Raw genomic sequence first — 27,367 nt, forward strand, 5'->3', positions numbered from 1 at the left:
TGCTAATCCCATTCCCCACTCGCCCATTTCGCCGCCCTGAGCCAAGAAAAGCTCCATTTCGGGGCCCACTATCCCAATGGGAAGGAGAAAACTTCGGCCAAGGCGCTCACCCCTTTCGGTACCGGCATGAAACACTTTGGTGAGGGTAGCAAGGGCTAACATGAAGCTATGAACTAACAAAACTGCAGAGGCAAAAAAAAATATGTATATATATATATATAAATGACATGGTCCTGGCTTCCCATGACACACTACACGATTCATTTAGAGCATTTTTACGTCATGACACTACCCCTGAAAAGCGAGGCTCCCTCCACTAGCACTGCCGCCCGCGCACAAAACACACGTAAAGCTTCCTGGGAAAGGCAGACCGTTTCACACGCAGAAGGCAGAACGCAGCAAGAGGAGCTGTTTCACCACCATTGCTTTTGCTTTTGCCTGCTCTCCCGCTCCAGTGGCAGAGGGGCCAGCTCGGCTTCCACACGCGCACGCCACAGAGGGCTGCAGCACGGGACGGCTGCGATGCCTCACGAACCAGAAACATCCACACAGAGCTCCCAGCAGTCACTCTAGAAGCCGGAAGCTCAACAGGGTTCAAGCACATTTCATACCGCGCATGCAGATTAGGCTACACGGTGGTTTTGCCTTCGTGGCACAAGAGCCCAGCTTGACCATTCAGCAACGCATCTCCCCGTCACCCTCTGCCGTTACCTCAATCCCAATGATCAGCTACAGGCTCCCAAATGGGGAGCCCAAACACAAGGTAACTATAAAGGAAGAGAGGAGAGGGTGGTGAGTGAAGGGAAAGGTGAAAAGCACAGGAGGGAACAAACAAAATCGCTCTGCCAAAGGTTAATTTCCAGAAAAGCAAAAGTCAAATCACAAGAATATTAGCACACTGGTATCTTAGGGCATTGGCCAAGTCTCTGTTAGCTGAAAGGTGCTTTATCCTAACATTGGTATGAGGTGGGCAATTTCATCTATGGAAAGAATGTAACCCTGGATTCACGGAAATAAAGAAACAATTAAAATCTGTTCCTTCAAACAGGCTACCAGGGTACATATAATACGTAGCATCTCCAGGACTATACATAAAAAGTATCCTCAGGAGATTATTTTGCCCCTGGCAGAATTGGCGACTTTTTTTTTTTCCCTTCAAATTGCTTCTTTACATTTTCACCACCTTCTCACCCACTTGGTGACAAAAGCAGGTTTTAGCCTCTTCTCCAGAGAAGCTGGGTCTTGTCAAAGCCACGTGATGCTGAACATGGCCAAACCAAACCAACTGCTCACAAAAACAACACATTTCTGAGGGGGGCGGGAGGCCATGAAAGGTGTGGGGGAGATCAAACCCAGTAGAAATACATTTTTTTCCTCTTGTCCAGCTGTGATAAAAAATAATAATAAAAAAACATTCTCCTCAGAGCAAACAGATCTGCTAATCTTGCTAGGTCTGACAGTCAGTTCTGTGTGACTGTGCACTGGTATTTGTAGTTTCTTGCACAGACACTGGACAGAAGAGAACACTTGGCAGTGTAAGGGCCTGGGACATTCACTCTTTACCTATAAACTTTTCTTGCTTCTTTTCTCTGGATGAACAATTTTAGAAGCCTGCTGATGTTACACAGCTAGTAGCATTCTAAATACACTATTTTTTTTCTTTCTTTTTTTTTTTTCTCTCCAGGTTTTCTGCAACAGGAATCGGCCTTATTTCTAAAGGCTGAAGAAAAAAAAAAAAAAAAAAAGAAGCTGCCCCAAATTACATGTTGTGTCTCTCCGAATAACTGTGGTTGCAAAAGTTGGACAATGATCCTCTGATTATGCTTATGAACTCTGCTTATTTACTGGGGATTTTCTGCCAGCTACCCATCCACTTACAGTCTTTAGGCACAATCAAAACATGTTTGCTCTAGGGAAAAAGAAACATTTCAGTGCAATCAAGCGCATCTGGTGTAACTAATCTGGGTTAATCACAGCAATGTGAGGGAAACAGAATATGCATTATAAACATGAAAAAGGAACAAATTTTCAACATGCTTTTCAAAATACACATTTTTTTTTCTTAATTATTCATTCTGACATAAAATGATTAAGTGTATTTGCTTTTGGAAATCTTAGCATTTCTATCACCTTTATATTTAGGAAACCGACTCAGGGATGTGAAAGAGAAGCTAAATTTATAGACCTCTTATATGCATTAATCAGCTGCTTAACAGAACAACAAGCCTATCAGCCACACTCTTACTGGGACTTGAGGGCAGTAAATACATTCTCCTGACTATTTTGGTGTCCAGCCTGGGAAGACATTCCATTCTTCTGCTCCAATGGATCCCGAAAACATGTCCTTTTGATGTGACTATCATGGTTTCATTTAAAATAACGCTTAAGTTAAAACTGGTCAGCGCATGATCACTGCGATTTCAAGAATTCAATGTGAATGAGTTAAGAAATATCAGCAATCTTTTGTCTGGTGTTCAGTCCAGTAGCATGAAAAGTACTCGTCGCTGCAGAGACTTGGGTTGCTTTTTTTCTCTCTCTTTCTCTTTTTTTCTTTTTTCTTTTTTTTCCTTTTCTTTTCTTTTTTTTTCTTTTCTTTTTTATTTTTAAGACCTCGCCTGAAAACTAGACTAATAAAAACAGAATAGTAAAATACTCTGGAACAGTAAAATTTGCTGTTCTTGACATCCATGAGCAAAACAGTAATATCCTGTGAAAATAACATAGTGCTTTAAAAAGGTGCAATATATCTGTATAGCTAAACTGGTTTGCCTAGTATAAAACTAACTATATACAAGCTTGAAAGCCTGGGAGTTCAAGATTTTAAAACTTTAAAATCCCATCAAAGAGATTTGAAAAGACAGATTTATGGCAATCACTACAGCATAAGGAAGGTGCACCAGGAATCCTTCAAAATTCCAAAGGTTAAAGAAGTTAAGTGCTGGGTTCAGATCAGAAGGGTTCATTAGAGTAACCACAATGAAACACATGCAGGGGCAAAGAGGAAGGAAAACTTCTCAAGAATCTCCTCTATGGCAATAAAGGGACAGAGCTAGGACGGGTGGCAGGAAGGGGAAGAAAAAAAGTCTTCAGTGAGTAAAGTTTTCCTTTTGCAATGGTGAATTTTCATTCTGCATCAAAGTCCGTATTTTTGGTTCTTCTCGTCGTTGTGAACTTCATATTGCTGGAGTCTTGTGGCTTGGAGCCCATTCCTTTCTGAGTGCAGTCTGTCAGGCCTCAGTACCTGTGAGACTGGTGAGACTGGTGGTACTGAGAGCTCTGCTGGGATGACGTGGAATAGCCCATCGTACTCTGGGACTGAGAAGATCCCTGAATGTTGCTTTGGTAACTCAGGCGTGAGCTGGAGTGCTGGGAAGAAAGAGAAGGCCGTTAGCAAATGGAAAACAGCCCGGGAGGACTAGGAATCTCAGGAAACATTTAATTTCTCCAAGGCTCCCTGAAATGTATCTGCATTTCAATTGTTTCTGAAACTTCAGCCCATCATTGTTGTAGGGCCCTGTTAAAATAATGCATGGACAAACAAGTGCTAGGCACACAAAGCCTTTTCAAAAGATGGGTAGAAATAAAAGTTACAGAAAGACGATGCATTCTATTGCTGAGGAAGACAACCGTATGACTTAATTAACCTAGGATTATATCAATATTATTTCCCACCTGCTGCTTTATCTCCTGGAAGGAAGGCACCCACTTAGAGGTGGGCATGCATGTGTGCAACGCCCTCACATTCACTTCCCTGGATGCTCTTTTCTGCACCATTTGAGATGTTGTGAAGGATCCCAACCTCAGCAAGCCAAATTCAGACATCACCTGCCACCTCCAGCCTACTTGAACTGCATGTTCTGCACTACCAAACTCACTCCCTATGAAGCATCAGTAGTGAACTGCATCAGTAGTTCCTCTCTAAACATTTTACCAATTAGAAATCCCTGTTTGCATGAACATCACTGGTCAGTGTACATGAGGCTCTCTAGTACGGCAAACTTCCCCCCCACAAGAAAGTCCCCAAGAAGCAGAGACTCATCCAGTAAGGAGTCCTGGCTACTGCTTAAGTGATGGCTCCACCCAGCTAGGCCCAAGAGACTGTAGCCAACACCAGTCCTCCACAAAAAGTGCTAAGAACCTATTCTCTGACCAAATACCAAAACTATGAGTTACATAAAGCCCAAAGCCTGTGAAAAAGTTTGATTCCTGAAGTTTGAAACCCTGTGGGGAGAGGAGGTGTGAGATGCCTCTTCAGTGAGGGCAATGCCCAAGTCAGTGGCCTCATCTAACAACACGGTCCCAATTAGGAGAGTTGTGCAAGCATCCTGGCAGCTTTCCACATGGATAATGAAGAGTAAAACCCCCACGTATGAGCAGTGTAGAACATTTCAGCTCTTTATGCATTCTTTACATAGGTTTATAACTTAACAGGCCTGCTGTGTGGCCCACTGTACCTCTGTGTAATATCAGCATACCCCAAAGGTTACATGGTGTGACTCCACTGGGGTCAAGGGTCAGCTTGGGAGACAACAGCTCGGGACATTGGCTTTGGAGGAGACATCCCGCAGCACCAAGTATGCCACCAGCAACTTGGCTGGATGATTACTTGGTTGGATGATTGAGAGAATGCCCAAAACCTGGGATTTGTCTCAGAATTCTTCAAGTTTTTGCAACTTTGGACAGGAAAGAATTATGGCTTATTATGTAGGAACTAGTTCTGAATGAAAAGCCTCAGTTTCCAGTGTTAACCAAGACCACATATGGAGTGCCTAGTAAAATTATGGTATTGCACTATCATCTGTAGAAGCAACAAAGACTGGTATTGGTGAGCTACAAAATATTTGCAGCAGAGATTTTAGATTAAAGGCTAAATCAACCCAAAGCAAAGGGATTCTTCTTCCTACTTCTGAATAAGATATAATGGATTAAATTAATGCTGTAAGACTACAAGAACATATTAACTTGCCCACGCTTATTTTAGTTCCACTGAAGGGAATTTGTTTTAACAAAGTCAGACTTGGACAAATTGCAGACATTCCTTTCTGGAATAGAGGAGAGCCAACTAAAATCGAATGGCAGATAGCCAAACACAAGTGTAAAAATGGATAAACAGACCATACAATTTAGCAAGTGACGTAAAGGGAACATATAGATCATTAACAGCACAGGCATCAAAGAAAAAGTCTAGAAGGAAGGAGTCACAGGGGAAAAAAAGAATCTAATTATCTCAAAAGAAAAGAATCAGACTGCTAAAAACTTGCAAGGGGGAAGCTTGCCAACAATTCAGAGAGCTTTATAAGAATTCTATAATGGATATCATCAAACACAGCACACCAGTCCCCAAAATATAGACCAAATCAGGACAGCCGTAAATACTATGTAGCCAGACAGCTGCAGGGTCCAGACCTCAACCCTGTCTGGAAGTTTTCAAAAAAGAAACCTAGTTGTCTTTACCCTTAAATTGCCCTCAATGTCTTCATGAGAAAAATGCTTGGCACGGAGAAATCAATTGTCTGTGGAGGAGGTTTGGAGGCTTAAGTCAAAGAACCCCGGAGTTTTTTTTTTTAATTGCTTCTTTTAAGTTAAAAGCAGCCTGAACAGACCTTTTTTTTTTTCCAAGGTTAAAGCCTCTCAAAACACAGTAGCAGATAAAATCCTTATCATCTTGTAATATCTACCACCTTCTTCTACATTAATAACAAGTCTTGTTCATCCAGTGCTTTATATATGCAGTCTAATTCCATTCTTTTCAGTGGAGAGAAATCATAACTCTAGGAAGGTATGAAACTCAAAAAGAATTCAGTGATGCTGCTTTTATTTATGGATTGTGATGAGACGAGCTAGAATAAATTAAAAATCTAATGAAAGAGCCTGATACTAGCTTGGCTCCTGCTTCTCACATAGGACTTAACCTTGCCAAGAGCTGGATATTCTGAACTTGATCTAACACAGCACCTGAACGCATGCAATGGGTTTACTGGCTTCGCTAAGATTATTCTCAAACATGGAGCTAAGTACATGGTTAAGTGCTTTGCTGGAGTGGGCCAGTTCTCAACAGGGCATTGGCACTCTACTGAAAATTACAGGTTACTGAACCCTTTTACCTTTTTAGTGCTGTGATGGGCTTTAACCCCACAATTTTACCCAGTATACCAGAGCACGCCTGCTCAGCCTGCAAGGAAACGTCATTACAAGACAACCTGTGCTGGGAGCGGGGAAGGGGGAACGTGACGCGGCACGTTCCGTACCACAAGGGGCCAAAACTGAGGAGTTACCTGATAATCTGAGGGCATGACAGGCCCGCCCGAGTTGGCGCCTGAAGGCCCCATGCGCGGCTTCTTGGTTGGAGGCACCTGGTTGAGGCTGGAGTCCTGGCTGTGCTGGAGCCCCGCGGCGGCGCCCCCGGTCGCGGCGCCGGTGCCGCCGGCCGTGCCGTTGGTCTGGCTGCTGCTCTGCTGCGGCGGTGCTGGCGGCTGCGGTGCGGCCTGCGCCTGCTGCTGCGGTGCGGCCTGCGCCCCGTGCTGGTTCTGCTGCTGCTGGTTCTAGGAGAGAGGCACACGAGGCAGTGCCGCTGAGCACGGCCTGCCGGCTCCACCAACCACCACAGGCCGAGCGTGGCTGGAGCTCGCGATGCAGCAGCAGCCGCTCCGACCACGTCCGTGGTCTCCTTCGCCCAGGATCAAAGCCAATTTGCAAACTTCCACACGTGACAAGGGCAATAAGCGGAGGCGGCTGCAAGCACGAACAGCCGAAAGGCGAGCAAAGCGAGACCAGAGAAATTGGATACTTTTTCCAGATTACAAGGTAATTTTGTGCCAGAACCAGAACAGCTTTCTTTAGCTTTTTTCACTCTCTTGTGCTTTCAGCGCTTTGTAAAGAGAGGTATAGTGGGAATACAGTTGAGCGTGGCATGCTAGGTATGGGGTCAAAAAATCCAAATGAAATAGCAGAAAAGTGAAAATTACCCAGAGATAGGGTAAGGAAAGGACAAGCTGAAGGAAAAAAGAAAGAAGGAAGAATCTAGCAACAGAAAGAAAAATTAATTACAGATGAGAAAACTGAGATGAAACAGGGGCCTGGCAGCAAGAGAGACAAAGAGAAAGGTGCCACAAAAGGGAGAAAAGAAAGTTAAGAAAGGGAACACAAAAGCAGAAGTCACTGCACTGTTCTGGCTCTAGGTGGTTACAGACGAGAAGGATGGCCAGGAGACTGTAGGGAAGGATGGAAAACCAGCACAGTGCAACTACGACCTCCTTGGTGAGACACTGACAAGGAAACACCATCCATTCTCCTGCTTTCAGGCAGGGCTCCTCCAATAGAGCACTGAAGCAAGTAAGAGAATTGCCAAGAAAAGCAGTTTCACTGCAAATGTGAGACATGTTCACCATGAAAGAGAAAAAAAAAAAAAAAAACCCTACAACATTCATGACTTGAGTTAAAAGGTCCTGCACTTAATAGAACCCCTAAAATACCATATGTGGCTGTGGAATATTTCTGGATAGTCTTTTTTTTTTTTTTTTCCTAGCATGTCTGCTTATGTAATTATCAAAGCTTTGGTATGACAGACTTGTATAAAAACCTCACATTATTAATTTCTCAGAAATCATAGCAACCCATTGCCACAAGGAGAAACTTTTTGATACCCCCAATAATCAATGGCCCTTTAGTCACCTCAGATAAATGACATGAAACTTTGCAGTGACGACATTTGTCACAACAATTTCCCAAGATACATTCAGAAGAAATTTGCAATGACACTTCATTTAAGATCACAGAAAAATATTGCATCTTCAGGGGCTTAGGGGTGGCTTCCATGAAATGTTTAGCAAAACCACTATTACATCCTACTGTCTAAAGTCCTCAAATTCCATCCCAGTCAGATTCTATTTCCAGAAAGATTTTGACAAGCTAGCTTGATTAACTTTTAAAATTAAAGTTCACCTTCCTTTAAGAAGCAATTTGTCTTTTTTAGTAATGGTTTGAACTTCACTTATACAAACAAGCTTCAGTAACTAAGTCTGCACTTGCACTCATATTCTGAGATTTCTATTTTGCAGAGGTGCTTGGATGCAAGAGAGGGCTGAAACAGAGCTGAAAAACAGCAATTTTATTACATGTAAACAAACATGGCAGGAACTAACATAATTATGAATAACAGCTTGTCGTAGATCCTATGTTTTCTAACTCTGGGTATTAACACAAAATTTACCTGACTAGCTGAGATTGCTCTTCCGTGCAGCTACTACACTTACTGCCTTGGTAGAGACCGAGATCTACTCTGCGTTAGATGCTGGTTGAGGCCCAGCTGTTCTGGCAAACCATCGTAGTGCAGAAAAGAGCTCATGCCAGCAAAAACATGCTCTGGTCAGCCTAGTTCATGGTGGTTCCTAAATGAAATAAACTTGTTTTAGGTCTAGAGCTAGCAACATATTACCACATGTCTCAGGGAGACCTAAGTTACTAGAACGAAACTCCAGTCCTATCTAGCAGAAATGAATCTAACAGAACTTACTTAACAGAATTGTAATGAGAAAGGAATCTTTTCATTTTGTTTTATGAGCATGCATTTAGCCCTCCTGACTGTTCATTACACATTCTGAGCTTGCTTATGTGAAAGGTTATTCAAAGAAGATGCAAGTTCCACATAAATAAGCACAGAGAAGCCCTGTAGGTTTCCAAGAGCTAAACAGATATTTATGGTTTTAAAACAAATCAGAAAGTAACACTATTAAAAAAAAATCCTTTCACTTGGAACACCAGCATAAAGAAATGAAATATGGCACAGGTCCAATTTTAGAACACGCTCTGCCTTCATATATTCTGCACTATGAGAACAGATTCAATGAGTAATGCGTGACTTAAATTAACTAAATGGTCTGAAAAAGGTTTCATTTGCAGTGTGCATAAATACGTGACAGTCCCCAGCAATCTCAAAGACCATTTATACAATGGCTGTTTTGAATATAAACATTCCATTGTTTTTCCCCCAAAGGTCCCATGCAAAAAAACATATTTACTTTTAAATGCACTAACTTAACAAAAGCCAGAGTCATTTTAATTCATAAGGCTTGTTCTTGTTTTTTAAAGCTGTGAGAGTTAGAGAAAAGCCAGTATCTAAATTACAATCAAAACAGCATCATGACTTTCTTTGTAACTTTGCTTAGGTCTTTCTGTGTCCTCTTCGAAAAACTATCTGAACAACAACAACAAAAAAACCCAAAACACTTGACATTGTCAAGTCCTATTTATCCTCAGTATTTTGTCCTATTACTATTTGTTCTTAGTACAACAGAATCTATAATATCTGTCCAGAAAACAAAATTTACTGCCTGAAATATACTAAAATAGGCATGCTTTTAAAAACAGCTCAGCTAGGTTCCTGCCATGCTCAAAGTATCTGAATCAGAAGATACATACAATCAGAAGGCTTCCCTCTCATGTAGCCCTCAGCTAATTACAAACTAAGGCTTCTTCATCTTTTGCTTGCCATTTATTACTATTGGTGCCTCCTTGTACACTTTTAAGCAAAAACAACAAGATGTCTTATGCACAAGAGCTGTACTATCCAGCCTCCACGCCACAAGGGGATATTCACTGTGGTTATGGAGCACAGCTGAGCAAATCGAGTGTGTCCCAAATAACATCAAGATTTGCTATGAATGCAGACAGGTTCTTGCCCACATCTGAGAGGCCATGGGAAAGGGGATATTCAGAGTAGACTGCTACCCTCCAAACAGCTCATGTTCCTTATTACTCCTTTGTCTGAAGGCCCTTCTACATGATCAGGAAACTACGTGCAGATGGATGAAACGTTCTGATACAGTGCCAGAAGCAGGCTACCACTATTCATTTCAGACCCTGACAACCATCTCCCTTCAAATGCTTGGATGTATGCCAGTCGTACAATGGAAATACCATTCTTTTCATGTGAGCATGATGGATTTTCATCATGCAATGCAGAAGGAGGCAGAGGCCAGGGCCTCTTTAGGTCCTCTCAGAACGATGGCAGCTGAAAGCAGGCTATGGAACAACTCATCCAGCTCATTGCCCACAAGTCAGGACTAACTGTGCTGGTCATATGGCCTGAGTCACCCCCAAAGTCATGTGATATCTTCCATCTTGCTGTGAAACAGTTTTGAGACAGCCTTGCCTGGAAAAACATAGTTTTGGTTAACCATTCACATTTTATCAGTTTTCATGTGGGAGCATCATGACTCTTCCTTGATGCATACTTGAAAGTAAAGAAAAGAAAAAAAGTTTCATTATACCTTATCCCCTTTCTCTTCAGGTTCATCTTCATTGAGGAACTCTCGTTTAGGATATGGAATCTGGCAGCCAGCAAACACGCTGAAATACAGCAAAGAGTAAACATTCAGCAAATATGTATATAAAATATATTTGCTTAATAGTCTATTAAAAACATCTGAAATATAACACAATTTCGTTTCTGGTATTTGTTGAGTCCTGTTTCCATAAGCAAATGGCACTGTAAACACCTAAGAGAGCAGCACACACAAGCAACTAGATGGTGACCATAATATCAGATCTTTTCTGTGTTGGCAAGATGCCATCATTTAGAAACCATAGCACAGCTGAATGCCTGAATGCCAGAGAGACCACTTGTTGGCTCAGATGACAAAATTAATAAATACAGTGTCACAGCAGCCAGAGGTTCCACAGCACCTAGCTAGCGCAGGCATGCCTTACTGAGTAAAGGGCTTGAAACAAGGAAAAACAATGTCTTATGAGCCCTTCTGACTTACAGTGGGCTTTAAATGTATTTACCAATCACAGCTAGAGAGCTACTATCAACTAGCAACAAGGCCTCATTCTCTCAGGTCTTGTTTAGAGAAAAAAAAAAGATAGCTTTTTAACTGAGTTAGCTAATAGGATTTGGAACATCCCTTGATATTTAACAGCAGATACTTTATCATAATGTTATCTTGTAATCCGGGGATGAGCTACAGTGCTACATAGGCTAGCATCAGATATATACTAAGTACAAAATCACAGGTGGATATTCAGACACTAACAACTGCAGCGATTCTGGACATTGGCAAAAATCTAAGATGTCATTTACAATACAATTCAGCCAACATATTATGATTTTTAAAGTGCCTAACCTAGGCATCAAGTAGTATCCTACTCTTCTTTCTGCTTGTTGTGCTCTGTCCCCACAGAAGAGGGCATGGGAATGAGCTGTGGGTCAGACAAGTGTCCTAGTCCTGGGACAGGCAGAGTGAAACCGGGCAAGGGCTGTGTGAGGCTGTGCAAGCAGCGCAGAAGAGGTCCAGATTTATACTCTGAATGCTGCACCTCAGTTGGTAACAGGTTCAGAACTGCACTACTACTGATACTGGTCATGCCCTCTCTGACCATTCAGCTTCAGCACCAGTAGATACAGACTCTTCAAAGCTGCACAAACAGTTTCTGCTGTGCATACCAGATCTGCAGCTATAAGGAGCTATCTCAAACTTTCAGCTGTCGCCTCGTTAACAGAGATTAGCATTTAGCAGAGAGAAGATATTCCTGCAGAGCATGGTAAAGGGAATACATACTCTGATGTAGGCAGAGGATCCTCCTGAAAGTAGGGGTCCTGCAACGCCTGCTCTGAGGTAATTCTCTTCGTAGGGTCCATAGTAAGAAGTTTCTGAAGCTGCAAAGTGTTAACATTAGAAACAGTAAAAAGCTTGCCAGACTGTCATTTTTAAAATTTATGACTTGTACATCTTAGATCCCAGACTGTTAAATCATTTGTGTCTTGTCCAGATAAGCATAAGTTAGCATTTCATTATCAGTAAATGTCCCAAGAAACGAGGCGCATCCATCAAAGCACTAAGACTATGAAGGACTTTTCACATAAAAAAAATACAGTTAAGTATCTAGTAGTATTAAGTGTTAAGGCTGAACTGCTGTGCTAGAGTGGTGCTAAATTCAACTATTAAAAGATCATAAAGCATAATTTCTAAATAATGCTGGTTTATTTTAGCACCTTTATAATTTTTATACTGTTCCTTAATGCTGACGTAACAGGAAAAGAGCATCATCAGAGGAGAAGGCTCTGAATATGACCAGACCTCTCAATATTGCATTAGAGATGAGAAAAATAAATCCTCCTCTCCCCCACAGGAAACACTTCAGAGTCAGTGTGCTCTGTCACTCACTCAGGTCAAAATTCCACTTTAATTGGTACTGACATGAGAAAGAAAATAAGCAGACCCTTCCTCTCAACCTTTCCTCCTTACTAGAAGGAAAACAGTAATGAATTTGCTAGCTGGAAGGCTGTTGAGTGCACCAGACCTAAAAATGAAGATGATAATATATCAGTAGTACAAAATAGAAATTATATTGATTACATGTTCACCACCTTTTTTTCAAATCACAACTCTTCCTACCATTAATTTTATTGGTTTGTGGCACTGCTACGTGATTCAAAATACCCCTCCCTAGCTCTTTCCTGGTGACTGCAGGGGCAAATGCTTACGCTCTTAGATGGTTAGTCCTGATCTTTGGTACTGCATGTGGTCATGGGCAGAAGAGGAGGAGCTTCTCACTCTCCTAATAATCTCCTTCCATCCCAAGGAATATAATGAGCTTTCCCACTCCAGGTGATGCCACAAAGTACACTTCTGTCCTCCTGGGGGGACAACTTTCTCCGACAGTCTGGTGTTCTGTAGCTTTTGCTGCTTCCAGGAAAGTAAGCAAACAAACAAAAAATGTCTGGACACGTTTCCCTTTCAGGGTAAGAGCCACTATCACAATGGAGAAAGCTTGTGAGACTGGACTCCGTCATCAGACTCTGATACTTCTTGGAAGCTCTCCCATTCAAGATTACCGACTGTTGGGCTCTACTGGCCTGACATGATGGCTATAAATAAAATGCCTGTAACTATTCAAGGGCAGCAGGAGCAGATGCCTCTCTTCCTGGACAGAAATACTTTCTGGCTTTCACGCAGACATTAATGTTCTGTGTCAGTTTGAAGAGCGGCATGATAGGTTCCTCATTGTCGAGTCACTTATCCTCCTTGGTACCCTACTCACCTATTCTCTATTTGCTAGGCTTGTTGAACACATTAACTCCAAATTTCAATCAACCAAGATTACAAAGGAAATATCCTCAGAGGTCATCTTACAAAACCAAGGTTACCTCAAAAGACAACCTACCTGCCTCAGATACAAACAAGAGGCTTCGAGTCTGCTTTAGAGTCAGCATACTCCCAGGCTCTGAGGCAGGTGTTTTTCTAATCTCTTGATATGGGAGAGCAATGTACATCTTTCCTCGCTCTTTTTTGTGGATCTTTCACAACATAAGGCAGGTACTGTTCTGCCTGCATGTACATCTATTAGCCTTTCTTCCTCTTTTTCCCCACAGAAGTCTCTAGCTCTTGGGATTCAGAAAACAAAAGGAACCAGGGGATACATAATACTATTTTATTTGTACAGCAAGTCTAGGAGTAGAGCTGGGAACACAAATGCCATGAAGATTTATTTAGATAAGTAATTCAGATCTGGAGTGGCAGCAGGTTAAGCACACTCTGAATATGAATGCATAAAAAGAAGAAAAATTTCAAAATGGCTAGTTAGTGATAAACAGATTTCTTTTATATCGGTGTTCATTAGAAGACAGGAGAATAAGCACAGATGATATAACTAGGAACACATTTCACTCCTAGTGTCACAGTGAGTTTCAAATTGTACCTACCAAAAGAAAAACTTTGCTGTCAGGCTTGACTTTGTGTTTCTCCATGTATTTTATGAGGCTACTATTGGCGTATCTGAAAAATATTGTTGACAAGGACTTTTCAGAAACAAAGCAAAGAACTTTACCAAGTGATCACCAAAACACTTCCCAGCCTTTAATAAACAAATGTGAACAGAATTGCTATCAGAAATCATGTTAGACATATCTACCAGTTGACACTCCAAGCAGGTTTTTCACTAATAATGGCAGCAGGACTAGCAGGAAAATAATTGTGTGTAGATTGTTTCTATAGAACAGGCAACTTTCAGAGGCACACGGTCAATATAGCTCTTCAGGTTGAAAACACGCAGAATATGTTATGACCTGGGTCTTGCCTTTGATCTATCAGTCCAGAGATTAACTATAGCTGCTTTACAGAGAAAGAAACTTCAGGCACAGAGCAGTTTCACGTCTTGTTTAAAGTCAGCACAATGAAACCGTGAGAGAGCTGGACACAGAATCCAAAGCTCCCAAATCCCATTCCTCTTCCTTAAAACACAAATCTGTGTTGCTCCTTATGCCTTCTGATCTTTCAGCATCACCTGCCTAATTTAGACAAAGCACTTGGCAACACTAAAAGCAGGAAATTGTCAGATCCCAGATGGACTTCACATCACTATCTGTTGCCCACATTACCTTACGCAGCAGCTTACGACCACCACATTACTGGTTCTGGTCTCTGCTGGTCAAAGGGATCAGGGAGGTTCTTCCCTATTTCTTCTTTCACAAAATGAATGAAGTTATCTTGAACAAGTGGCTTAAACAACCCCATTCCATTTCGCCTGCCACAGATTAAATGATTCTCCCAAACATCATCCCTTCCACAGAACTGAAGCCATCCAGCTGATGCTTTTAAGAACTTAGGGATGCCCTTCAAGCTAAACAGCCGATTTAGAACAGCAGAGCTGTCACAGCTCTAGAACAGAAACATTCACCAAAAAAAAAAAAAAAAAGTTCAAAGAAAATAGAAGCTGATTTCTGCACATGGGCTAGATTCACTGAAGTTTTCTCATCATCCACTTACGTTGTTCTTCTAAAATCTTTTTGAAGAGTCGGATATTCCGGCATCTTTCTTATGTCTTCCCAATCTTTATCTTCATGGAGAGGAGGAAAAAAAACAAAAAAGGAGAGAGAGAAGTATTTGAAATACGTTAAGAAGAGATTAAGTAACTCATGAGAAGAAACAGCTACAGGAGTTGCTTGACTTCTTATGTTTGCTGGTATTATTGTTCCATAATTGTCAGCACTTCCAAATACATCACACTGACAGCTTTTGCCTACCTGTAAAAATAACTCAGCCTTCCTTTTGGAACAAAATTCAGTCTGCCCTTTAATGAAAATAAATTACCTGCAGGGAATCCCATTACACTGAAAATGCGATCTAGCTGATCATGATGAAAAGGATTACTTGTTTTGATGTCCTCCTGACGACAGTGAAATATAGGTTCCGAAGTCAATAGTTCAGCAAATATGCAGCCAATTGCCCAAATATCTAGGAGAGAAGGAAGATCATTCATGCAAATTCATTGCACTTCCTCAGTTTGGTTTTTGTTTTTCTACAATCCCTGAACAATCTGTACAACTACAGTATTTGAAAAAATAATACATAATGCAACAAACAAAAAAAGAGAAAAAAAATGTATCTCTAGATTTTACAGGCAAAAATCACAGTTTCCCAATTCTGTTTCAAACCATAAACTGGCAGTCCAGCACTTAACATATTCACAGTAATGGCAGAAACCCACACAGTATTTGCAGACAACACAGCCTAAAGGGCATTCAACTGACTTTCAAAACCAGAACATTAATATCTTCCCAAAGGACATATTCAAATAAAATTTCTAGCACATACTTTAGAACAATTCCAAACAGATAATTGATAGGCAAACACATACCAGTAAGAAAGAGGCTAATGACTTGAGTCATTTGTCTAGACAAATAGTGCAAGCTAGATAAAACAGAGAAACAAGATCCTAATTTTAATTGAGAATAGAAAACTGATTACCAAATTAAGGAAAAAAATCCTACTTGACAGCTAACTCCCACTGGAACAATATTAGAACTACCTCATCTACATCTCGCACATGTGTGCAAAACAACAGCATGATATACTGCTGTTGTAATGCTAGGAAACAGCAACCTTCATTTCATAAACTTTTCATTAACATGCTTTTCAAAACTAAATACATAATGTACAAGAACAAGACTCATTTACTGTAAGGAAATTCTAGATCATAGGTAATTGTTCTAGCTACTACTACACCACCAGCACTAGTGTTTTGTAAGACCCCAATGCTTTAGTTTGTATCTTAGAACAAAAGTTTGAATTTGTCAGTGAGGAAAAGATGACTGGCAGGAAAAAAAAAAAAAAAAAAAAAGATAAGATCTTAACACTGACACATAAAAAGTGTCTAGGATATAATTCTGGAAAAAGATGTCAAGATTAGACAAATAATGAACACAGATGACTGAATATAAGAGTGTAGAGGATTTGTTTGATAGTTAAGGATAGACTAGATGATCCTGGGAGACCTTTTGAACTACATCCAATTTAATAGTATATGCAGAGAAAGCAGTTTGCTCTTACTTTAAAGATGGAATAGATAGAGAACCACCTAACTGGAGTTTGGTTTATTAGCTTCAAATTGAACAGAATACCACCACCTTACTTCTTTTAGTCAATTTGGCCTATCCCAGAGACCCAAAGCCCAGCACCTCTCATCGGTGCAGTCTGGAGCTTGCTGCCCCGGAGACACCAGCCTGCTGACTAAAGCAAAAACCCCCGCTCCTCCATGACAATCACAAAAGGCGGAAATACAAAAAGAGCCACCACACAGGCCATCTCTTTGCCAAACCAGTTAGATTCCATTATGTTCCATTATTAGTCATTATGTTACACATGTACTGTTTGAGTTTTTGGGGGGTCTCCCGATTTATAAGCCTTTCCCCCATCCTTTACAGGAAGGTCTGATAACATCTCATGCGGCTTTGCAATCTCAACAGAGTATAACTTGCTATACGCATTACAGCACTTTCCCAGGTTTTTATCTTGGTTTGATATTCTCATTAGTGTCATCTGCATGAAAACAAGATCTTTAGCTCTGGAGATTTTATCTGCTCAAGCAGCTAAAGTAGCATATTAATTGCAGTTCCTACCTGGGTAGTAGACACCAATTATCTGCAACAGTAGAGAAATTATCTATTACTTGAAGAATAGCATCCTAATTTAAAACTCCCTGTTCGTTAAATCTCATACCAAATCGATAATCTTTATCTAGAGGCCAGGGGGCTGTAGCCCCCTGTTCCTGCGGCCTTCTGCAGTGCTCACCATCCAGCACACAGGGAGGGAGCGGCTGGGCTGCGGCACATTCTTCTGTTCATTACTGCTGCATCCTGACTGATCTTTTCCATCTGAAGGAAAAAAAATGCAGTAATCTTGTTGACAGCAAAGTTAAACTGGAAAGTCTCCCTTTGAACCTCTGCTGCTTCTTGAGCTGAATGGTGCGAGAGAAGGACCACTGGGGCGATGAATTCCCATTTCCTGTCTCTGTGATTAATACAGACAGCACATTTAAAAGTCTTTGAGAATTCAGAAAGACAGACATTATTGCAACTGAAAGTTACATCTGAATAAACACCGATAACTTTGAGTTGCCATTTGATATACTTCTGGACTGCATTTCTGGGTAAGTCAAACATGAGCATATTTTAACATCGATCATACATTATGTTCCTGAGTAATTAATTCACAGTGCTGGAGTTCAGCCTTTTAGGTTTCTTCCTACATACCTTTCAGCTTCAAAGCATTAATATAAAGTACCCAAAATACTTACTATAGAAAGCCTGAAGCTTTCATTTCCATATGTGAAGATTAAACAGCTGGAAACCTGCAGTTCAAACAGGTCAGGGCCTTTTCTTCATGAATCTAACTTTTGTGTAACCTGATCTTAAACACATCCTTGCATATTGAAACCATTCTCACTGTTAATGATTTTCTGTCAAGTTTCTCTTCCTTTTTTTTTTTTTTCTTTTTGTAAGATTTATAATTTATGGTGGTTGTTTACAATCTGTAACCTTTTCCTAGCAGGAATAAATTCTGCAAAACAGAATTCCATCATTATAAGCATCTCTAATATGTGTTCATTCCTTACATTGTTTGTACTCGTCAAGCAAATATGAATTTAAGATCTAACTATGGAAAAAATGTGGCAATTAGTAATTCCCTATACAGCCCCACTTCAAATGTTTTCAGAATATGGGCCATAAAAAAGGATTAATGATGATTATATCATACTAAAATCAAAGAGTCTTTTCCAAATGAGTAGTATTGCCCATTATAAGTGGGTATTTACACAGCAAGGCTTAAAAATGTAAACAGTATTTTTCAAATGGAGTACATTTTATTCATCCAGTGTCTCTCTATCTTTAATACAATGGTAGCTTCTTATAATGCTTATAACCATATAACAGTTTTATTATAAATAAGACTAAAAGTATTAGAAAGGCAAAAATTTCCAGTAATTTTCCAACTGTTCCTGAGCCAAAGCTAAAGAGGAGATAGCAACTATTTAGCATGTATGTCCCAGAATCACTGAAAACTGGGCCACACGCATCCCACAAGGTTGTGCTAAAGACTAAACATTTTCTGATCTGATGCCCCAGAAGGGTGCTAATAAATATACTAGAGTGATGCAACCATTGCTATAAGGATGGCTCTACCCTCTACCCTTTCCTGTAGTATCATGAGGCTTCCAAAATGATCCCTGGTAAAAGCTGTTCCTCAGCAGGGAATCAGCACACTCAGACAAGCAGCTTTGCTCCTTGTCACTAAAGATCTTTGCGGGGAGCACAGAGTTCTGAAGTTCCAGAGACTTGACTGCAAAGTTATTCATAAATTTAAATGCTAACAGGATCCCCAATATTTCTAGCATTCTGCTCTCCAGGACCTCCAGACTGCCTCACTTTCCCCCAGTTTATACTTAACCTAAACACAAGCCAATTTTGCTGTCTGGTTGTAGAAGTAAATTCATTTTCTCTGATCAAGGGGTGGGAGGGACGGCCTTAGTAGCAAAGCTCTTCCCTTAGATCCTCCAGTGAACAGCCTGCTCAGGTCCCACTCACGGCTCTTCAATATCCCTCCACTGTAACGTTTGGGTTTTTTTCAGGTATAGCATAATGACGTTTAAAAGGGAAAAAAGAAAAACAAAATAAAACAAACAGCACCCTTTAAAGATGGTCCCATGCTGCTGACAAACAGATTCCTTCTACACACGCCTGGGTGTCCTGATGACCAGAATGTTTGTACGGCGGCGCATGCCCCAGTTTTGAGATCGGTGACGCTAATCGTTTTCTAGGTCAGCCACTAAATCTGAGAAAATCCTGCACGACACAGTCTACTCCAGTGCCAAAGTCCAGGAGCAAGTACAAAAGCACGCCAGCATCGATGTTGCAATTTCAGGGCTGGTTATATACTCCAATGCTTGTGTATTCCTTCCTTTGCACGGTGAAACAACCTCATCTCTGTACTTGTGCCAGTATTTTGGAAACATTCTTCAAGGATGTTAAGACAATAAGACAATTTAGGCAATAGCCTTGACTGGCAAAAGGAAACATCTTTTCCATGCATATTAACAAGGTTTCACTGAAGACAGACACAAATATTAAATACTTTGTATTTGTTAACTAGATTCAAGGAAAGAAACACAAAAACAGGCCACTAATCTTACATGGTTCTTCAATAAAACTCTGTTCAAGAAAAGAAATGAAGATTTCAGGATTATGCTGTGGAAAACATTTCCTCATCGGCAACTGATTGTAGGTGAGGTTTAGTTTAGTAGCACCAGTATCTCACCCAACCTAGATTTTTGTCTTTTGGTTTTGAATACAAAATCTAGATTCTAGAAGAAGTGAAAACACTGATGAAGGAGCACAAGGACACCAGAGTAGAGCTTCTCTACCTCCAGCAAGGCTGAAAGCAATGGCCCAAGTAACCATAAGCTAGTTAGCAAGGTCCTTCCTAAACCAAGCCACTTAAGGCCTCAATTTTTGTATGTTCCATTAAAAAATACTTTAGTCAACAAAATAGAGGGCAGGTGAAAGAATAATTACTACTAGTCTTTTAAATTTGACACCTTCTGTGCAAAACTGGTAACAGGGTCAAACATTTACATGTGAAAGGCTTTTCATGGGGAAGCAAAATACCATCTCAAGAGGCTCAAGATCAGAAATCTGCTATTCCTCATTGTTAAGTTAGCAAATGCTCACTGACCCTGTTGAGCAGGGTCTCAAAAGCATCTGACTGAAGAACAGGAATCTGCATTGTAAAAACACAAGGAAAAACACAAGGTTGGGCCCCACAGTACAAGAGGGATGTGGAGCTGCTGGAGAGAGTCCAGCGCAGGGCTACAAGGATGATCAGGGGCCTGGAACATCTGCCCTGTGAGGAGAGGCTGAGGGAGCTGGGCCTGTTCAGCCTGGAGAAGAGAAGGCTGAGAGGGGACCTGATCAGTGTCTATAAGTACTTCAAGGGAGGCAGTGAGGAGGATGGTGCTGGCCTCTTTTCACTGGTGGCCACCGACAGAACTAGAGGTAATGGCCGGAAACTGAAGCATCAAACGTTCCATAGGAACTTAAGGAAAAATTTCTTAACAGTGAGACTGACAGAGCACTGGAACAGGCTGCCCAGAGAGGTTGTGGAGTCTCCTTCTCTGGAGATCTTCAAAACCCGCTTGGATGCAGTCCTGTGCCACGTGCTCTAGGTGACCCTGCGTGTGCAGGGGGGTTTAGACTACATGACCCCTAGGGGTCCCTTCCAACCTTAAGCATTCTATGAATAAGTGTTCTGCAGGCAACAAACTAGAAGAAAGTCAAGATAGTTCAAACTTTCAAAGGCAAAAACGTTTCAATCAAAATTAGTCATCCTATTCAAAACTACCTATCCTTACACTCACCCCCCTTTTCTTTCCTTCACATGTATACTTCTTTTCTAGCTTTTTAAAGCAAGATGCTCTTTTTTCAAAATTTTCCTAAGGATTTCATAAATTTCAGTTGTTACATGTTAAAACTTTTGGAACATTCTGAATTAAATTCTGAGGTCACCAAAATCAACTGTGAATTTTTACAGAGCTTTAGTGAGACAAGACTTCTTCATTCTTGTTAAACAGAATTATTTTAAGGTTATTCACAAATTTATTCTCCCACTTAAATTTCTATTCCTTAGTATATTTACATGTGAACATCTTGAGATCATAAGATTTCACATTGTTGCTATGCATTAGACACCTTATCTACCTTGCAGTGCTACATTTAATTTACTGTGGTAATCTTGATGACACCTAAAATAAATGACTTAATAAGGAGAGTGGCAGTAGAATCAGATGGCCCTAATATGCCCTCTCATTCTGCAAAAATATAATTTTAAACCAAGAATACACATTGAAGGACTTAAATATTTAATTCGCAGACCTTCACATCTCGAAACTTGGATTTATGATTGCAAAGGCAACTTGGTATTTCTTTGTGCAACCTAGGTACTAGAGGAAACCTCAGGGGGAAGCTGTGTAATCTTATTAACAATTGTACCATAAAGCACAAGAATTATTTTTTTTTTCAGGGACCTTGGTGAATCTGGCATTTCCTAAGCTTCCAATACTTGCCTTTGTAAAAATGTAGCATTCTTTAAATAGGCCACTTTTGTAAGTATTTGCAGTGCCTCTCTCCCGCAAATCTTTCCCAAGGGAAAAAAATATACTACACATCACATTCTCGTCAGTAGTTCTTTAACTCTTCAGTCCTTGGTGATGTCTCTGAGGCTACTGGTATTTAAGCTACAGATTAACTACACTGGCTAGCAGTGGAGTGGGCCAAAATCCTTGCAAGAGCAGAGGAACGGCTGCACGGCAGCTGGCCAGTCTTTTTCTTCCTTCTTGCCTCTTCCACAGAAAGAGCGGAGCTCCAGACATAGGTGATGTCCCTTCAGGGCAGGGAATTAGGCCACGGGGACAAGTGCTGAGCTCCGGTGAGGAAAGTGGGTTATAGCCTCGTTTTCTCCCTGCTCGTAAGCCCTCAGGTGGGTCAGGCAAGGCTGAGGGGCCATCATTTTCACGCCACCCACAGCACCTTCCAGATGTAGCAGAACATGCTACATCTCCAGAAGGTAGCTGCAGTGCTCAGACCTCAACAAGGGGCAGAGTTACCTTGTCAGGCTACCAAAGCTCTTTAGCAAAACAACAGCTAAAGAAAGAGTGGTCCTTAAGTGACATCTCACCAAAAGCACAAGAAATCTAATGGGTGACACCTTTGCAGCCTGAGGGTTACTTCCCCCTGCCAAATATCAAACTACTATAAGTAAAGGAGGAACGAAAGCTTCTCATTGCAAAGGCCACAAGAATCCTTTATACTGTAAAGTATTAGGTCCATTAAATATGTTGTTACCATGCCCCCCTAAGACCATGAGAGAATTAAGATATGTAGCTGTATACTGAAAGAATATTTACAAAGTTTCTCTCTGGGAACATCCACATCTTTGCACAGTCACTTTATCATGCGAAAACAAGGACTGACAGTATCATCTGAGCACAGGACTGGGAGGCCAGGATCTTAAAATCACGGTGCTTTATTATTATATATTCGTTGCCCTTCATCTTTTTACTGTTATTCTATCACTGCCAGCAACAGGTAACTCACATTGTACAATATTGCACAAATAGCATAGCATATTAGAAAATTCTTGCCATTACGTGTGCTTTTCTGAACTGCAGCCAAACAGAAGAGAGTAGTAAATCTTCTTTGAAAAGGAAATATACTTATTTCGCCTGCCTAATCAAACACAGATTTTTACATTACAATATTTTAACAAAATCCAACTTTTCTGTACACAGTGGAGCTCTTTGGAGGTTAACTCCATGCTGAATGGAGAGGGACAATGAGTTTGGATTTCGTTGTGTACCCACACTTGGCTTATGTCATCATCTAATACAACTTTTTACAAGGTCCAACATGTCAACACCATCTCCAGCTAACATAAGGTAAGCAGAAGGCCTGCTGCCTAGCAGAAACATGTATGAAAAGTGCTTCAACTGCTTGTTCCAGTTCACAAGTCCACAACTGTCTTTTCTGGGAGTTATTAGGGCTTCTGATGCTTAGCTTATTTCAATCAATGGAGAAGGATGCACACAAAGAAACCTTATGTCTGCACAGGCAGAGAGGCTTTCTTCCTTTTAAGCAGAAGGCTTCACTTACAGTTTCTTAACATTTCTGTTACAAAGGGATTCAATCTTACAGCTATTTCTAACATGGTACTGAGGATATCGCCTACATCCTTATATGCAACTCTTAGACAGGCCTTGAAATGAACTGCCATCAACTGTAACCCCGCTGCCAGGCAGAGCTATTCCCCAGCAGTCTGTGAAGCAATCCCAATCTGTCCTGAGAACAAGTCATTCCACTGAAGTGCTGATCAGTACTGCAGTGTTGAAAGTTTCAGCTGATATTGCTGAAGTAACTGCACTTGATGAATCAGCTAAAAAACTCCTCTACTGCAGCAGCATGCATCTTGAGATGGTGACGCTGTGGTAGCTGCTTGATTCTCAACCAAGTTCTAAAACTAACTTTTGCTGGCTAACCTTTTTAGATACAGGAGTGAATAGAGCACATTAAAAGCTATCATTACTGCACTAGTTAGCTAGAGGAAAGTGTTCATGCAGCCAGGTCTTAGAGACGATCTTTTGCATCTTTATATGGCAACGTCACCTTTCATTTAAGAAAATAAGAACAGCCTTTGCTTCATTGCTTTGTAAAGGAAGCATTAAAATACAAAGCAGTATCAAACATTCTTGAGATGCAGTTCAGTTCTGCAGCAAAACCATTTACCTGTTCATATGTAAAAGGAATTATGTATTTGTATTATCCCAAAGAATTGCAATATATCACAACTGACACGTATAGAAAGGAGTTGAGGACAAAGAGAAGGGGGCAAAATTTATTTCTTAGTCTTCTCCTAATGTTGCTTCTTGCTTTCTCATGTCATCATGTGTGTTCCACATTAGCACCCATTATTCCCTCTTGTCTATGGCAGGCATTGCAAGGAAAACCCATGTCTTATCTCCCTAGATCCTTCTTTTTAACTGAACTTAAAGAGTAGGCTGCTTAGGGAGGGCAGAGGATCAATCCTGCTGCTGCTGCAGAATCATCTGCCTGGCAAAAGGCAAAGTCAGGGAGTTACTAGGGAGCCACAGGCTTGCTCACATAGAGAGGGACCACGATTGTTCACAGCTGGGAGGAACTTGAAATTGTCTGATATAAAGGGAAAAAAAAAGGAACTAAAAGGAAAAAGAAACAGTACAGACTATTATGGGCAGGGAGGGATTTTGGTCCACAGATCACTGTCAAATTTTGAAGTACAAGGGCCTAAGCATAGAGGGATTTTTGAAGGCACCTCTCGTTCAAAGAGTTTTTTCATCACAGTGCTAATGCTATGGAAGAGATTCTGTCTCCTGAGTATTTCATACTATTTTGATTTTCCGTCTCTAAAAGAATCCACATACAGTTAAGTCATAGTAAACCATCTAAAAGCAAATCTGTCAAAATACTGACTAAAAAGGCAAAAGCCCTTGGTTTCTTCTTTCATATGTTTTGCAGGAGGAGAAAAGAATCAGGAGTGTACAGAAGAGCACGAGGCGATTAGCAATAGAAGTTTACAGGTTAACTTCAAAAGCAATCTAAGCTGTAAAGAAAAATTTCAGATTTTCATTTGCCGTACAGCAACCTTCACACAATTTACGTGTTCACTTGGCTAGAACACATGCTGTAAAACAGCACAATTTGCAGATTGTAATAGTGACTGAAAGCTGAGCTGTTTTGCTGTCTTCTTTATCCCCCTCTTATGTCCCTCCCCATTTTTAAAGCATACAGAATGAGGTGTATTTCTCAAGCTAACTTCAACTGCTAAATGATATCCCCAGCTTCTCAGATAAATTAATTTATTCACAGAAGTAATGAAAATAATCCATAACACACTTATCCAGGAGCTCCCTGTTATCTGCAATTGATTTTAATCTTCAGGACAACACTGTTAAGTAGCATCCCCATTTTACAGATAGTGAAGCAACACATGGGATGGATTAAATAGCACGCTGTAAACTACATACAAAGCTTGGGACTGAGTCAATATTTAAATTCAAGTCTCCTGAGACCCATTTTATTGTCCTAAAAGATAAAATTTTACTATCTGCTTCACATCAAAGCAACCGCATTGCTTTTACAACATCAGACACTGCCCTGGCCTCCTATCCTGTGAGTCATTGCCACTGCTCTCGTCCTGCCAGCTATGAGGGTAGCACAAAATCTCGGTCACATCTTTCAGAGCCTTCATCCTGCCATTGGCCACAGGCTTTCCTAGCTTATTTACAGACATTAACAAACTCCACAAGTGAGAGCAATACAGCAGTCACAAGAAGCCAAGAACCAGAATGTGAGATCCTGAGATAGCTGAGGTATTAAACTGTGCAACAGTCCTGTAAGCAATACATGCTGAGCTGCTGTCAGCAGCTAAAGTTTCACAAAACACTCATTACTGTATCTATAAAATGTGCTATTCAAATGACCTAATAATCTGCTACAAATTTTTTTTTAGGTGATTGCAGTGATAAGATTGCACAGTGTACTAAGTGAAAATTTTCTCCCTCTTTTTATTATTTGAAAGCAAGAAATATATAAAGTATTTCAGAGCTCACTGTCAAACAAGAGGGAAAAATGGCAGTAAATCATTTAGCACCTGCAATAATTAGATAAGAGTACCACAATTAATCTTTGGTATTTAAATATTTTGCCTCTCAGAAAAAAAATAAGAACAACTGTGATAATCAAAATGAAGAAAGTTTACCACAGGCCAAACTAAGTTTACCACAAAATATCATCTGATTCCAATTACTTCCCATGTCATATAACATTGCCCAGGGCATGAACAAGGCTCCCTTCCTAGTGTATCCTGAGTTACTCTTTTCAGAGCACACAAATGAATATTTTCAAACTTTTCTGCAATTCTTTTCTACTTTCCTCCCCCTTCTCAATCTTTAGCAAAAGGAATGTGGATCCTTATGCAGCAAACTGAAACTGACTCTACATTTGCTTTTCCTAACTACCCTTCACAGATCTTTAAAAGCAGTCCCCACCTTCCGACAGGTCCACAGGTGAAAAACTGTTTCAATTCTCCCTAAGAATGATCCAGTCTTCCCAATGACCCCATCTGGAGTTTCTGCTTCACTACCTTTTCCAGAGATGTCTTATTTTCTTTCTCTCCCCTCTTTCCCCTGTCCTCTTGGATCTGAGGGCTTTAGGCATTTGTCCATGGGCATATAGTGCATCTCACGCAGTTAGAGCGTGGGGGACTCGCTGCACATGCAATATGGAGCACACATGTACATATTTCCACCTAAATCCCACATAATACTGCCCAGATATTTCCCTCTTTCCTTTTTTTTTTTTTCCCCCTGGATAAAGTTGAAGTGAGTTGCTGAAACTCTGACAGATCCCAGTGTTCATTATAAATTCATTCCTTTTGATACACCCAGTATTTTCCTGTGACATTGGCTTTCAAAGGCATTTTGCCTTTGATATCTGCTTATACCTTTCACACATTTTCAGCATTCATAACCATATGTTAGTCTGGAAATAGAATGAGGTGACAGTGCACTGCCCAGGCTTTAAGTTACAGTTTTTCTTATTACTAAATCTTGCTTAGGTTGGTAAATGCAGCTGCCACATGGCCATTACTGAAATTCCTGCTCACTTACATTTGAGGTATAGGCATCACCTTTCCTCACTTGACTATGTTGTAACTCAGCAGTGGAGATTTCTTAGGAGCTCCAATTTACTTTTTATAAGTACTAATTCCATTCTGTTTTTGTTTTAAAACAGTAGCTTGCCTTAAAGGGTGGGCTGACAGTATACTAAAGAAGGGTTTGCCAGCAAAATGCAAACCACCTAGAATGCTGTAAGCCATAACATGACATTATCCTGTATTTCTTTAATTAAGGCAGGTGGTAAGGAGAGGTAAGATAACGTGTTCTTGTTTGATAAAACTGATACCTGCACAAGTTGTGACTTGATGTGAAAAAAAGGCTTAATCATGCCATTTCCTTCATATTACGCTTCAAGATGAAGCCCTAGAATGAATCATAGCAGAGACTGCCTCATGCTTCATGAATTTACATCTATGATGAAAAAGTTCTTACCGTTCTAATATTATCTATTCTACTTTAATGTTCCCCGAATGAAAAACCTGCATTAATGTGAATTTTGAGCAAAAGGCTTACTTACTTTTTCCTTAATCTTGCCTCAGTCGTTTCCTTGATTGCCCTTAAAATTACAGATTATAGAAGATGTCTTTTCCCATCAGTGAATGGAGCATGGTACCTCATTTGCTTCAAAATTGTTTCTTTAGTATTTTGATTACATGACATTTTCTGTTTCTCTGGAGACTTTTAAAAAGTTCAGTAAGTTTATTAGCCACCAGAGTTATTTTATATATCTATCTATATATAATGTTATATAGTTATCTATTGCATATATATTATATTTAAATAATATATTAGAGTTATACTTTATTTTTATATTTTATCAGAGTTA

The 27,367-nt window shown here is 40.4% G+C and overlaps 1 protein-coding gene across 1 annotated transcript in view; it reads right to left on the reverse strand.

Moving 5' to 3' along the window:
• Nucleotides 1-1,764: 1,764 nt before the first annotated feature.
• Nucleotides 1,765-27,367, reverse strand: part of CDK19 (cyclin dependent kinase 19) — a 112,274-nt gene continuing 86,671 nt past the window's right edge. The window contains exons 7-13 of the mRNA XM_088522452.1: nucleotides 15,090-15,233; nucleotides 14,766-14,835; nucleotides 13,703-13,775; nucleotides 11,559-11,656; nucleotides 10,269-10,347; nucleotides 6,276-6,542; nucleotides 1,765-3,366 (exon numbers count right to left, since the gene is read on the reverse strand). Of these exons, the coding sequence (XP_088378578.1) occupies nucleotides 3,235-3,366; nucleotides 6,276-6,542; nucleotides 10,269-10,347; nucleotides 11,559-11,656; nucleotides 13,703-13,775; nucleotides 14,766-14,835; nucleotides 15,090-15,233 (863 nt within the window). The 3' untranslated portion in view covers nucleotides 1,765-3,234. The remainder of the gene's footprint in view (nucleotides 3,367-6,275; nucleotides 6,543-10,268; nucleotides 10,348-11,558; nucleotides 11,657-13,702; nucleotides 13,776-14,765; nucleotides 14,836-15,089; nucleotides 15,234-27,367) is intronic.

Source organism: Tinamus guttatus, unplaced genomic scaffold (genome assembly GCF_059628265.1).
Source record: "Tinamus guttatus ecotype Peru unplaced genomic scaffold, ASM5962826v1 Tinamus_guttatus_pri_ptg000010l, whole genome shotgun sequence".
In the NCBI taxonomy this organism is placed as follows: domain Eukaryota; kingdom Metazoa; phylum Chordata; class Aves; order Tinamiformes; family Tinamidae; genus Tinamus; species Tinamus guttatus.